The 15,312-nt window shown below is 39.9% G+C and overlaps 1 protein-coding gene across 3 annotated transcripts in view; it reads right to left on the bottom strand.

Annotated features, from left to right (window-relative positions):
• Nucleotides 1-4,139: 4,139 nt before the first annotated feature.
• Nucleotides 4,140-15,312, bottom strand: part of TTC39B (tetratricopeptide repeat domain 39B) — a 125,806-nt gene continuing 114,633 nt past the window's right edge. For all 3 annotated transcript variants that reach the window (XM_029054996.2, XM_029054995.2, XM_007655627.2), the window contains 3 exons: nt 13,318-13,435; nt 9,096-9,212; nt 4,140-6,044 (listed from right to left, as the gene is read on the bottom strand). In XM_029054996.2, coding sequence (XP_028910829.1) covers nt 5,948-6,044; nt 9,096-9,212; nt 13,318-13,435 — 332 coding nt within the window. In that variant the 3' untranslated portion in view covers nt 4,140-5,947. The remainder of the gene's footprint in view (nt 6,045-9,095; nt 9,213-13,317; nt 13,436-15,312) is intronic.

The raw sequence follows: 15,312 nt of genomic DNA, 5'->3' as shown, positions 1-15,312 counted from the left end.
TTATCACCCCTACAGAGAAGGAAGGCCCCAGAGACCATTGGTGGTCCTCAAAAGACTTCAAGTGGGTCTGAAAGTGTTCTCATGATTTCCAGCCAGTCCTTAGCACTGTTTCTAGAATGGGACTGCTGCTGTTTCTGCTCAGAGTGTGTTCAGAGTGTGAATGGTGTGCTCAGAGAATGACTTCTTCCCGACCAAGAGGGAGTCTTCAGGAGCAGAGAAGACACTCTCCAACTTTTGGAAGTGGCCCAAAGGGACAGGAAAGTTAGAGGATCCTTTTTATTCACTTTGTTTTAAGGCCAAGTCTACCTAGCCAGTCTGGATGATTAAACTCAAAAACCTGCTCAACCCTCTTGTTCTGTCATTTAGCTCTAACCTGACCTTATTTCTTGCTGTTCTAGGACAATGTCTAGGTGAATAGCTGGGGCTTTTGTGACTAGTAGACTAAAGGAGCTTAAGACTACTTCTTTAGCTGCAATGTTCTGCAGCTCTTATAGCACTTGGTGTCCTTGTCTTCTTATGGTTTTTCTATTTTTATTGTTTCATTTCTCCTTCTGTGTCATTACCAACCTTCTCCCCTCTTATTCTTAGATTGTAAACTCCTTTGGGTCCAGGGATACACTCTAATTCTCATCCATGTATTTTCTCCCAGTGCTTACTACAGTGCTTTACATACAGTGGGTGCTCAAGTACTACTGAATGAGCAATGAATGAGTTGATAAGCACAAAAACTAATCTTCCACAATCAGAAGTTCTTTTATGTCCTTTTTGTGACATCCTCAATGCAGCTTTCTACAATAACCGACTTGCAACAGTACAAAGGGTGGGATGCAAAAGCAAAGTCACTAAGCAAATGCCACGTGAATTATTCCTGAGTGTGCAAAAAACAGTTTGGACAGGCAATAAAAGATTTAGAACAGAGATGGAATGTCTTTGAAAGCTGTTTCATTCGTGCATGCTGATGTGTTTCCGTTAAACTGATGCTTAGAGGGAAAATTCCCAATCTAAGGATAATATTTAGCTATCATCCTCTCCAAAACTGATGCTAGATATATGAAAAAAAATCACAAACATTTTAAATTATCTACCTATGCTATTCTCTATTTGGTTCCCTAATGCTTAAAAATAACATAATCAGCATTAAACCAAAAGATTCAACATAGAAATAATGGTGAGAATACAGTGCTTTTGAAAATGTCAATGGAGAAGGGCATTTAATAAATTCTACTCAACTATGAAAGAAGTTGTTTTAATCTGGTGTGCTATCAAATGTTGACGTTCACTCTCTTTGCACTATTAGTAGTATATGCTGAAGTGAATTTAAATTTTATTCAATTTTCATCTCTAGAGTGGTGAAGAAAGCTTGGAAAATGAGCTTAAAAGTGGTTATCTAAATTAACAGTTATCCTAAAAGCTATGAATAGCCAGGTGCTTAATAAAAATCTCATCTATAAACTTTATACCTTAATCTGGATACAGAACATTCTCTTACTGTGGAAATATATTTCCATTTTTGTCTCATGTCCAGCTTGAACAACAAAGAGACCTTTGTATACTATATCTTGATTTTAGAGTGCTCTCAATGCTGCCAACCTCAACATAACTGACCATTACAATGAAGAAGAATTACTAGTACTAGGTTGGTATCAGTTGTAATGGCCCAAGATGTTTGTGTGGCCACTGTAAAGCATCATGCCATTTAATAATAATATTTAAATGAACACTCAGCTCTGCCATAAGGCATGTTTTCACTGTACATTTTGGCTAGAATGGCTTTAGGGAATTAGCATACATCCAACAATACATGCATTGTCATGGAACTAGAGTGCCACAAATATCATGAACCATCTGTGCATGTGCACATACATGGCATTGAAATGGGTGAGTACTACAGAATGAATTTTCCTTAACATGTGATTTTGCAAGGACACTAATCCCATGTTATAAGGAGAAATGGGTACAGAATGTTTGATCTACTTCATTTTCCCAATAGGTTAAAACTCACCATAAGAGAAACTTATTAGCACATAATGCAAACCAAAAAAAAAAAATACAAAAGCATAAAGGTGCATCACCTTACATATGAATTTGTAACAGCCAGCTCAATTACCTTAATAGGTTGAGAACTGGATGGGCATAAACTGGGGAATGAGTGTCAAATACTTTTGATAGGCAGGAATGCTAAGCAGCACAAATTCACAAGATTCTTATTAGATTTAATTTTGCACGTATGTCAAAAAAAAGATCTGGGGGAGATAAGGGAATACAGTAAACGGAGCTAAATGAGTCAGCAACAGATTTTAAAAAGCAAAAAGCAACACTATGGTTTGTTAAAAAAAAAACTAAGGCAAAGCCTCTCACTCTGCATTTTTATTACAGAGTACTGTTATTTAGTTGTGATCCTACATCTGAAGATACAGAGAACTTGAAGGGGATCCAGATTTGAGCAAAACATAATTGTTAAAAATTTGGCAAACAGTTGCTAACAGGAAAGACTGCAGGAATAGGATTTACCTAGCCAAGAAGAGAGAACATTGAGGAGATTTGAAAAAAAAAATTCTGAACGAATATTGGCATAGTGACATCTGCTCCCTTTCCACTACACAAGCAACGGGCTTTAAATTGCATCAGGGGGAACTTAGGGTCAGCTAAGATTTGTGAGACTCTGAAACAATGAGATTGAAGAGGAAATAAAAAGGATAAATAGCTACCTGTTGAAGGTATTTTCAATCAGGTCCAGCCCAAGAGCAGAAGGATGGTTTTAATGAGCATTTGAGGACCTGACTTCTTTTAACACACATGGAACTAGAGACTCTGAGACCTCAAATTGTTTTAGAATTGTGTTTTGACTAACTCATTTGGATTTAATCTTTATAATTTTCATATCTGCATGCATAGAGGGAGGTATGTAGTCAACAGGCCTGACCAAAACTGAATAAAAAGGTAGCATCATAAAGGAATAAGTGACCCAGTATATTTTTGGGTGTCATAATATGGCCACCCCTAGAATGCGGCTTCTGAAATTGAGAAATTTTTAGGGCAGGATTATTCCTTTGCATATCTTCTCTGTGATTCGACAGCTGCCATCAACAACAGAGGGAGCTTTGGGAATCCGGGAGGTACAAACAGGAGAAATTAGCCCTTTGAGAGTGCTAGATTTAATCCTTGCTTCATTGCCCATTAAAATATCGAGCCCAATTCTACTTTGTTAGTTGGAGAGTTCACACTGTTTTATGCTTGCCATGGGATGGCTCAATTGTCTTTGGAGATGGGGGAGCTGGAGAATCGGGGATAAGTCATCATCCCCTACCCTGCACAAGGAAGCCTGGAACATGGATGCTTTATATGTAGTGAGGCATATTTTGACCCATGCACAGCTTGGGATAGGATCATAGTAGGTACAAGCACCTGTGGACTCTGCCTTCAGCACAGCAGCCACCACACAAGTTCCCTCCACCACCTCACAATGCCTGAAAGAGGCACAGCATATAGCAGAGCTTCAGCAGGCCAAACAGCCATAGACCAGTAAGTAACTGTTCCTAAGGGCCTACATATGGAGGGAGGCTACATTCTCTTCTATTACTTCTAATAGTGCACCGGAAGTCAGTTAATTGTATGTGAGCGCTGTGTGCAGAGCACTGCATTAAGCACTTGGGAAAGTACATATAACAATAAACAGACACATTCCCTGCCCTCAACAAGCTAACCCCAAGAGCTCCAGAGAGGAGACCAAGACTCAATAATAATGCTCCCAGAGGTTTTTTTTTTGTTTTGTTTTTTTTTACACACACACAATCAAAGGGCTTTAGCTTCCAAATGTCCCTGTTAGGTAGAAGGGGGAAGGAATCTTTCTCCCTATTTCACGGATGGGAAATTCAACACACAAGATAGTTAAAATAACTTGCCTACAGTGACACGGTGTGTCAGGGGCAGTCAGGACTCCCGATTCCCAACCCACTACTCTTACCGCTAAGCATAACTGCCTCTCCCTTGTCAGCAGAACACACAGAATAGCTCATATGCCCTTGAAAGTCATATGGCAGCAGACAGTTTTGTGATTCTTGACACCAAATGGAGTCATTGTACACCATACAAGGTCTCAGACATACTCATTCAGATTCACACCACATACGCTCTATAAATATAGTTGCCTGAGTTTTCTACATAGTATTCATTTATTGTCCAACTCTGTTCTCATTTTAAAAACATAGTATCACTGATATATCTTGAGTTGGAAAGCTACTCTGAAAATAGAATAGCATGCAATATAGGAAGAAAATGTGTCAGTGCTTTTTAATTATTAAATATCTATATGGCTCAACTACAAAACAATTAAAAATAGGAAGTAAATTAGAAGAACCAAGGTCATTGATGATATTTTGAAAATCAGCAATAATCTTTTTGACATTGAAAAGAAAATGTTTTCCAAGGAAAATCACAGCACATTATTGTGGAAAGTCTAATCACTCACGCAATGTAAAGAATTATCATTTATTGACCTTGCGACTGATCTGCAGCTTGTCAAAACAAACACAAATACTTCTGTTAAACTAAAGCCTGCTCTACAAAAGGCTTTTTTTAAAAAAAATTACAAAGAAAAAAATTAGTTTTAAAAAGCTACTAAGGAAAAACAGCTAAAAATATAAACCTCAAAATGCTCTTTTTTGAAGTACTAATAATTGTAGCTGATTATTGAATAATCCTTTTGGAATCATAGATTATTCTATTTCCCATTTCTTTGCTCTCTGGAATTAGCTGAAATACTATTCTTAACCATTACTAAAACGTACTAAAGACTACAGTCAGATTGTTAGAGATACCAAAGAAGTGGTGCCCCAATAAAACATGGGTTCATGATGTGGTAATAGTTTGTCATTTCCAGATCAGTCACTGAGGGTCTAAAATTTCAGCAAGATATGTAGCTTTCAAATAATGTTTCAACAAAATCCAAGTGTATACCAATTTGTTTCTAAACCAAAGAGAAGAGTTAGCTATTGCTCTCCAAATATTACAAATGCAAGGATATATTACGTTTTCTTTATGAGGGCATATTAATTTTGCTTTGCTTCCTGAGAGCAAAAAGAGATCAAGGCTTGAATTCAATCAGAACCTTCTGGCTGCTAGAGGCTATGGTCTAGTTTAAGACTTCCCTCCTCACTTCTTGAAACAAAAGTAGTTGGGCTTCCATTACCATTAACGATTTAAACCAAAAGAGAGAAGTCTTAAACCAAGTCATATGCTTACCAGAAACGATAACAATGTTACAGTTTGATTTAACCTTATCAAGACAAGGAATCTCTAATTCTAATACCTAGTCACAAAAAAAAAAAATCTATAATTGACCTGTCTTTTTTCCAATCTTGACAAAGTTGCTGAGGATTATCATTTAATATTCTGAATTCTGGAATAAAGTATTATTTCTTTATAAAAGGTAAACTAATTGCCAAACTGTCCTACAGAGTACTCTCCATCTATAGTCTATATTAATAAATTTAAGTCCCAGGCCAAAGGTCTGAATAAGTGAACCTCAGAAAAGCAAGCCTCTACTAATGCTCTAGCTGTGAACCAGGATCAGAAAACCTAATTCTGTTACCTCGATGTTAATAGCCACATTAAAAAAATTAATAATCTGAATTAGACTTGATTGCATCAGCAACAGGCCTGTAATATCCTCCCATTCGAGCCAAACATTAAATTTCCTTTCACGAGATGAAAATACAATCACTTCCTACATAGTATAGTATTGTACAGAAATATGACAAAACTCTACAGAAAAAACACACTAGATGACCAACATCAAATTACACAGACAGCAAATATTAATACAATCATTTACCACTCCCCTCTATCTCTAGCTCATTTACATGATCACTTATCTACTTTCAAACAAGGGTGGGTCTATAATAGACACGTGCTCATTTAAGGAAAAAACAGATGCATTAGGCTTTAATCAAGGCGAAGAAGCAGGAGATCCTCTCAAGCTGTTGAGTGCAGCATGAATTCTGAAATGTAGTCGGGATTCCATGGAGTATTCTTTGTAGTTGTTTCTATAACAAAAATAATTGTCCATTTGAAATAAAAGTGATTTGGCCCTCATGCTTTTTCCTTCTTTGTTCCCCCAATTTATTCTCATCCAAGACATAACAAGAAAGAAATCCAATAACTAAGAATTTGCTACCCAACAACACACATTCTTCAAAAACCATTATGTTTTTAGGAAAACATATACTCAGCTGTTTAATCAGTTTGGAAGGTTAAGAAAGGACAGCACTACCCTCTGCTGGAGGCTTGGAAAGGGGAGGAGGGAGACCTGAGAAAGGACCAAACTCAACTGGTATATCCTGGGGACAGCACTGCCTAGCTCCCTCAGATCACTAATAAATTTTAGCCAGACATGCAGCTCTTGATCATCTCTGGTAATGGATAGAGACAAAAGATCAATTCTCCCAAATTTCCTGTAACAACTGTGATTTTGCATATGTAGTAATAATAATTGTGGTAGTTGTTGAGTGTATATGTGTGCCAAGCACTGTAGTAGGGGCTGGGGTGGATATGAAGTAATCATATCTGACACAGTCCTTGTCCCATATGGGGCTCACAGTCTAAGTAGTAGGGAGAACAGATATTTAATCCTTATTTTACAAATGAAGCAACTGAAGCATAAAGAAGTTTAGTGACTTGCCCAAGGTCACATTCAATTCATTCAATAGTATTTATTGAGCGCTTACTATGTGCAGAGCACAAGGCAGGCAAGTAAACAGCGCCAGGAGTAAAACCCAAGTTCTCTGACTTCCGGCTTGTGCTCTTTACACTAGACCAAGCCACTTTTCTGTTCAATATCTATGTTCAATTGTCTGTTCAACACTTTGAATATTATGTAGCATTTAGTTTTGAGTAACCCAGCTTTCCTTGGCTGTGAAAAAGACTGATCATTTCAAATAGGTTATATTCAAACTTGCAACCCTTGCACTTGCAGTTGAATTTGCTTCTCCATCATAGTATCAGTAATTCATCAACATTACCTAGTTGATGAACAGCTCAATGTACACTGTTACCATTCATTTACTGGTAATTGAAGTAGAACAATTAGTTTCCTACATAATGCTGGTGAACTACTGAGAGAGTGATGGAGAAGTGCAATGTTGGCCCTCAGAGTGCTGACGATCTGAAATAGACCTAGAATGTTTTGCTAGTTTCTCTTCCACAAAACTTCTTCAATTCCACCTAGTGATCAAAGCACATCAACCCTATACCCCCTTCATTCAATAAACACACAGTAAGCGCCCAATAAATAAGTACTATTGATTGATCTCACTGGCCTAAGTTTTGCAAACGCTGATTACTTTCAGAAACTAACCTGAGCAGTTGACCAGTAAAACACACACTGAGTCAAAGAATAATTTTACTGGAATTATACAGAGATTCTCAAACCTCTCTCATTGTGTTCAAGGTCAGAATTAGACCCTGACCGATTTTTATCCCTAAGACTTTCAATACAGCTAGCAGAAGTAGGAGAAATTAAAACAGTTGAAACATCTTAGTGAGGAGAAAATTAGACATGACCGAAGAAATTAAGTGCAACTAAGACTCAGAGAACAAGGTTGGGGAAAAAAAATCAGAAGGCTGTTGGGTAAAGGAGAAAAGATTTAAAATGGGTCAAGTATTCAAAGGGAGGTAGAACAGAAGTTAAAAATAAGAGTTGGCAATATAGAAGTAATAGCAGGAATGAAAGCCTCCCACTTCTAGAGCCTGGCATAGGTTGGATATTAAGCCTCAACCCAATCCAAGCTCCAAAAGTACTGAAAGTTTCAAGGTCTACTCTGTCCACCCCCAAATTATTTTCTAATCTGCCAACATTTTAAAAAGAGGCATGGCCACCCATCATAGGTTTAGCTCACCTACATTCCCCAGATTCCCTCTGTATTATCAAATACAGATTTAACTATATTAGAGAATGAGATCACAGGCTTGTTCAGGCCTGCCAGATACCCCTTCCCATAGGTCAGTGGAATATTCTGGGAGGACTTTGGCCTTAGAGCCAGCCAATAGGGTGAAAAGCTTCCTTTTTCCACCCTCCCCTCCCACTGCCCCCTTCCCATATGCAGGGAGAGTTGGGGGGCTGAGGGGGAGGGGAGGCCCGAGTTGAACTCTCCTGGGGGATGAGCAAAGGGAAATGACTCAGTATGAAGCTGGCTGGGAACTGTACTGGTTTGCTAGAAGGTCCTGCATATTCTCCCAGAGATTGAGCCAGGAAGATTTGCACGTGTTAATGTATTTTTCTCTACCCAAGCTATACCTGAGGTAAAAAGGAAGTAAGTGTGGGTTAATTTTCCCATTAGCTTAATCTGTGGATGACATTAGATAAAACCTCCTTCCTCTGCTTTCCCCCAAAGAGAGCGCATCACAAGTTCTGGTTGCCAGACTTTCAGCTTGGCCCTGACAGTTTTAAAGTTCAGGAGCTAAAAATACTACTTTGCAAAACTGGAATTTTCTCTAGCATTTTCTGTTGAAATCTTTTCCATTTGTGTTATCAATTAAATCCCAATTTTAATCTTCTCTGCTTTACGACTTTTGTTCAGTCATGACCACTGGGGCCTACACAGAATGTTCAATCAGGTTCTGGGTAGAGTTCTTAGTTCCCTATCTTCCTCTAGTGGCCTTCAATACAAGATGCCTGGTGTGTGTGCTTGTTTATAGTTATTCAGCAGAGTAGCTCCAAAGACCATCTGAGGAAAAAATTATTTTTGGATGATAGAATGTTCTTCCTTCTTTTGGCTTGGTCTCTGTTGTCTGAATCTTCCAGGACTTGACTCAGGTTCAACTTGGACTATCCTGAGCTCATTCCCCAAAGCTCAATGAATTATGCAGAGTTTCACCACCACCACCGCTCTCCGCCTCTCCTGACTACCCCACAATAAGAGCCAGGAGCTGCAGTGAAGTGTGGTTTCTTCCAGTCCTGGTAATTCCTGCGTAGGTGCCAGACGGAGACTGACACACCCTTGCCCTAGGTGCCTACCTTCAGCCACTCTCCTCTTGTCTGCCTTAATCATAGCCACAAGATCACAACAGCATGGCAAAGCTACAAAAACACCACTTACTTTGCACTTTCTATGAATCTTATGGCTTTGTCTCTGTCTCCTTGTTGCTTGTACAGAAGTCCCAATTCATAGAGTGTGAATGGCACCAAGTAGTGATCATACTTCAGTTGCTTTTCACTAGAAGACCGTACAAAAAGAAGTTTAGCATTGGAACGTAAAGAGACACTCATAACAATATTTTATCCAGGCCTCACTAAGCAGGACATAAAGACAAGTTCAATTTCCCATCAAACCTATATTTAAGTTTTAAAAGTGCAGAGAAACCAGGTAGGATGTTTCAGTGCCAAGGTACATATATTCTCAAGTGTAATGAAAGATAGCAAATATTGCATGCATAACATTTTTTTTACTGTGATCTTTATTTTGGGCAGAGATGGCTAGTGTTCAAATCTCAACTATACTGTGGATTATGGGAATCCAAACCCAGAAACTTGACAGCCTACTAGCTGAGCACTGGTGCAACTCATTTTCATAAAAAAAAGTTATTTTTAACAAAAAGAAAGAGGAAGTAATAAGGAGGTCAGAATTTATTTTCTAAGTGCCTTCTGTATAATAAAAACTCTGTCAAATGAAATCAAGTAAAACTGCCTCAGCCCCATACTTTGGAGGCAAGACAAACTGGATGAAGGCTAAAAAGACTTGGAATCAAATTATCAGAGAAGCAGCTGACTAGTGGTCAGAGCACGGGCCTGGGAGAAGAATCTGGATTCTAATCCCAGCTCTGCCACATTTCTGCTGTGTGACCTTGGGCAAGTCACTTCACTGTGCCTCAGTTACCTCATCTATAAAATGGGGATTAAGACTGAAATCCATGCGGGACAGGGGCTATGATCAACCTGACAATCTTGCATCTACCCTGGTGCTTAGTACAGTGCCTGGCACATAGTAAGCACTTAAATACCATTGAGAGACCATTATGGAGCTCTCTCAAGTCAGGAGAGGGAACTCCTCTGGAGAAAGAACTACCCAAAGGCCTGAAAATGTTGACACCAGAAGCTTCATTTATCAAATCTGAAATCAGAAGCATCCTTTCATAACTCTTTATAAAGAAAACTGTATAATGCTATTAGAGACAACTGTCCTCACCCTGATTTTCCCATCACTGTAGACAGCACCTCCATGCTCCCATCCTCACAAGCCTATAACTTTGGCATTACCCTCCACTCATCTCTCTCATTCAACCCACGTATTAAAACTGTCACCAAATCCTGTTGCTTCTATCTTCATGAAATTGCTAAAATCCACCCTTACCTCTTTATCCAAAATGCTACCACATTGATCCAAGCACTTATCCTATCACCCCCCCATCCCCAGACTACTGCATCAGCCTCCATGCTGAACTCCCTGCTGATTTCCTCCTAGCCCAGCTCACACACTTTGCTCCTTCAACACCAGTCTACTTACTGTACCTCGATCTCATCTATCTCGCCACCAACCTCTCGCCCACGTCCTGCCTCTGGCCTGGGATCGCCCTGCTCCTTCACATTCCGACCAAACACTCTCCTCTCCTTCAAAGCTTTATTAAAAATCATATCTACTCCAAGAGGCCTTCCCCAACTAAGTCCTCATTTCCCCTACTCATCTCCTTTCTGCACTGCCCTTGCACTTGGGAGCAGCATGGCAGTGGAAAGAGCACGGTTTGGGAGTCAGAGGACTTGAGTTCAAATCCCAGATCCTCCACCTGTCTATGTGACCTTGGGCCAGCCAGTTCACCTCTCTGTGCTTCAGTTACTTCATCTATTAAAATGGGAATTAAGACTGTGAGCCCCATGTGGGACAAACTGATTACCCTGTATCTATCCCAGCACTTAGAACAGTGCTTGGCATATAGTAAGTGCTTAACAAATACCATAACAATAATAATACCTTATTTATTTTGTTAATGAGGTATGTATCTCCTTGATTCTATTTATCTTGATGATATTGTCTTGTTTTTGTTTTTTCTTTTGCTTTGCTGTCTCCCCCGTTTAGACTGTGAGCCTGTCACTGGGCAGGGATTGTCTCTATTGCCGAACTGTGCATTCCAAGTGCTTAGTACAGTGCTCTGCACATAGTAAGCGCTCAATAAATACTATTGAATGAATAATAATTTGCACCCTTTATTCACCCCTCCATCAGCGCCTCAGCACTTATGTACATAATTGCAATTTAATGTTCATTCATTCATTCAATAGTATTTATTGAGCGCTTACTATGTGCAGAGCACTGTACTAAGCGCTTGGGATGAACAAGTCGGCAACAGATAGAGACAGTCCCTGCCGTTTGACGGGCTTACAGTCTAATCGGGGGAGACGGACAGACGAGAACGATGGCAATAAACAGAGTCGAGGGGAAGAACATCTCATAAAAACAATGGCAACTAAATAGAATCAAGGCGATGTACAATTCATTAACAAAATAAATAGGGTAACGAAAATATATACAGTTGAGCGGACGAGTACAGTGCTGAGGGGATGGGAAGGGAGAGGTGGAGGAGCAGGGGGAAAAGGGGAAAAAGAGGGTTTAGCTGCGGAGAGGTAAAGGGGGGATGGCAGAGGGAGTAGAGGGAGAAGAGGAGCTCAGTCTGGGAACGCCTCTTGGAGGAGGTGAGTTTTAAGTAGGGTTTTGAAGAGGGAAAGAGAATCAGTTTGGCGGAGGTGAGGAGGGAGGGCGTTCCAGGACCGCGGGAGGACGTGACCCAGGGGTCGACGGCGGGATAGGCGAGACCGAGGGACGGTGAGGAGGTGGGCGGCAGAGGAGCGGAGCGTGCGGGGTGGGTGGTAGAAAGAGAGAAGGGAGGAGAGGTAGGAAGGGGCAAGGTGATGGAGAGCCTTGAAGCCTAGAGTGAGGAGTTTTTGTTTGGAGCGGAGGTTGATAGGCAACCACTGGAGTTGTTTAAGAAGGGGAGTGACAGGCCCAGATCGTTTCTGCAGGAAGATGAGCCGGGCAGCGGAGTGAAGAATAGACTGGAGCAGGGCGAGAGAGGAGGAAGGGAGGTCAGAGAGAAGGCTGACACAGTAGTCTAGCCGGGATATAACGAGAGCCCGTAACAGTAAGGTAGCCGTCTGGGTGGAGAGGGAAGGGCGGATCTTGGCGATATTGTAGAGGTGAAACCGGCAGGTCTTGGTAACGGATAGGATGTGTGGGGTGAATGAGAGAGACGAGTCAAGGATGACACCGAGATTGCGGGCCTGAGAGACGGGAAGGATGGTCGTGCCATCAATGGTGATAGAGAAGTCTGGGAGAGGACCGGGTTTTGGAGGGAAGATGAGGAGCTCAGTCTTGCTCATGTTGAGTTTTAGGTGGCGGGCCGACATCCAGGTGGAGACGTCCTGGAGGCAGGAGGAGATGTGAGCCTGAAGACCAAATCACTCCATCTCCCCATCTAGACTGTGAGCTCCTTGTGGACAGAGGATGCATCTACCAACTCTGTTATACTGTTCTCTCCCAAGCACTTAGTACGGTGCTCTGCACATAGTAAATGCTCAATAAATCTGATTGATTGCATTCAAATATTACTGTGATATATCACAGGTAGTCTCCCTGAAGGTTGTTAAAAAGTTTAAGGAACTGTGGCTTCTTGCTTCAGTGGAGAAAGAAAAAGTAGAAAAGGGAAGGGCTGATCTGCTCAGCTATACAGTCCTTTGGGAGTGCTCATGTTTCCTCGTAGGGTAGCCCTGAAGCACTTTTGCAGCTCCAAATCTTCAAGCATACTCTGAAAGCATTGCCTAATTGATGAGCTGATGAGAACTGTCTCCAATTTTGAGAGAATCCAGCCTTCAAACTTTATCTGGGAAGCCCTCTCCATATTCTCCTGAATTCGTAATATTAAAATGGCTCATAAAAGTGTTACTGTATATTCAAAGAACTATTTTAAAATGAGTGAGCCGTGTAGTTCTATGTTCTATTTCTTTAAAAGTGAAGAAAGTCCATGTGCTAAAAGTTAATAAACAAGACTGGTACTTAGATAAGTGCTGATAATACCATTCCTAGGCATCTCAAATAGCTACAAAATATGTTTTGACTTATCTTTAAGCACCAAATTTGATTATTTTTAAGTTCAAATTACAAGAGTCCACCAAAAATATGTTCCACCAAGCCATGAAAATATAAGATACTCATTTTGAACAACAGAAGCTCAATAGCAACAGAAAGAAAGGGACCTTTATAGCCCATGCCAGTTCTAAAGTTCTTCATTGTTTTTCCCCAAAACAGACACACACAGCTTTAGATGACTTTTTACCTTTGAATAACCTGATTGAAACATAGCTCAGCTTGCAAGAGTCGTCCTAAGTGCTTCAGGCAGAGACCTTTCAGTAACTGTACCAAGCATTGGTCATCCATAGAGTATTCTGTGGGCTCTTAAAATAAAAAAACAAGGAATAAACAAGGAAAAAAATAAATAGAATGCAAGAACAGTGACATTTTGGGACATCTCAGAGGCCTCAATGAGGAAAACAGTAATCCTAACAATAAGCAAATTTACATTTTCCCCAAGACAAAGCACTATGTTTATATTAGTTCTGAATACAGTATGATGAAATTGAAACTATCCAAGTTGTTGTGATCACACCTTATTGCTTTTATATATTCCCCAAGCAGGATTCGACATAATGTGTTCAATAAATACTCTTGATACTGATACTTATTTCATCAGCATTCTGAGTTATAGTCATTCAAATATATTGCCAATGATTCTACAGGGTAAGGAACCAAGAGCATGATGAAGAACTTTTGTAAAATCTATCAAAGGCAAAGCAGTAATAAGAGAGCTGTCCTGTCTTTTCCTTGTTGTTTTGGCTTATAACTATTGGCTTCAGTAAAGGAAGGGATAAAACACACATATGGAGAGGCAGATGGCTGTGTACCTATTAAAAATTCAGGAAGCAAAATACCCTCTTCAGATCATCATGTTTACAACTCATTATCAATTCTCTCAGGTTACTTTTTTGTTTAATTAGTAAAATAAATTTTAACAAAACAGTTCTGCAAGATTGGAAAGGCAAACACTTTAAAATTCACTCAACTTTTGATTTACTTGCCTGACATTCATAAAGGAGTTTACCCTTTATGGGGTACCCTTTAAGGGGAGCCTCTTTCGAACAATTCTAATTTGTATCTTTGTTTTACCATTCAACTTGGGAAAAGGCAATGTCTTTACAAGCAAATTTCCAGGATAATTAATCCCCAAATTATTTCAGACGTGATTTGGCTATTTCTGACAGGTTTTTTTGTCCTGAAATACCAAGAAAATACAGGCATAAGTAGGCCTGAGTTAGCTGTTTATGTGGGCTTATAGCCAAAGAAGCTGGTATTGAAATCAACTCCATTGTTCTTGGCTTTTTTAATGGTGGTGTTTGAAATTCAGTATTTTTGACCCATAGTAGATTTTGAGCTCATTGGGCAGGTATCATGCCTACCTACCCTACTGCACTTTCCCAAGAACTTAGTACAGTCCTCTGCACATAGTATGGGCTCATAAGTACCACAGATTGTCACATTGCTAAATCCCAGAAATGTTGGTATAAAATTTAAACTGGATGAGATTTAATGGTGACAGAGGAAAAAGGGTGAATATGCAGTCCTTCTTTCTTCCCCAACCAGGATCTTTAATCTTGAGAAAGAAGAAAAATCTCCTTTTTAGCATATGTTTATAAGACTGATCTTTTTGACGCATAACGTGTGTTCACCTTTTGAGGTTAATGACCTGTTCCAAGAGCACCAGGATTCCATTCAGCACACTAGAAGAGGAGGGTTGCCACCTGGTACCCAATGTGGATGAATTCACTTCACATGTGTGGAAAGTCAATCCCCTGCAAATAGTCTACTCATCTAGATTTTGATGGGTTTAGATGGAACATTGTACTTTAGTTTTTTGGTTTTTTTAAAAAAGCATTCTATTACACCATCAGTGCTAGCTTCTTCACTAGGGCATGTGCTTGTGAAAACATCCATTGGAGAAATATTGCCATCTGAACCCAAAGAATAATCCAACTCCATCTATTAACTTGCTTTTGGCCCAGCAGCCATGAAATTGTGCTCATCATATAATCTATCATTTTCTCCCAGTCTCTCTTTCAGTCCCCATGGTCTCACTTAGCAAATTACTAAATAGAACCCTGGCTAGAATAAAGTGAGGCTTCTATAAATATTCAATTTATCATCAGGGAGTAATCTGCACCCAGGGAGAATCCAGATGAATAAAAGTTCATAACACACTATTTAGTGATAAGGCAAC

This window comes from Ornithorhynchus anatinus, chromosome X5 (assembly GCF_004115215.2).
Source record: "Ornithorhynchus anatinus isolate Pmale09 chromosome X5, mOrnAna1.pri.v4, whole genome shotgun sequence".
In the NCBI taxonomy this organism is placed as follows: Eukaryota; Metazoa; Chordata; class Mammalia; order Monotremata; family Ornithorhynchidae; genus Ornithorhynchus; species Ornithorhynchus anatinus.
Note: the sequence above shows the minus strand (reverse complement) of the source record. Positions and strands in the feature narration are given on the sequence as shown.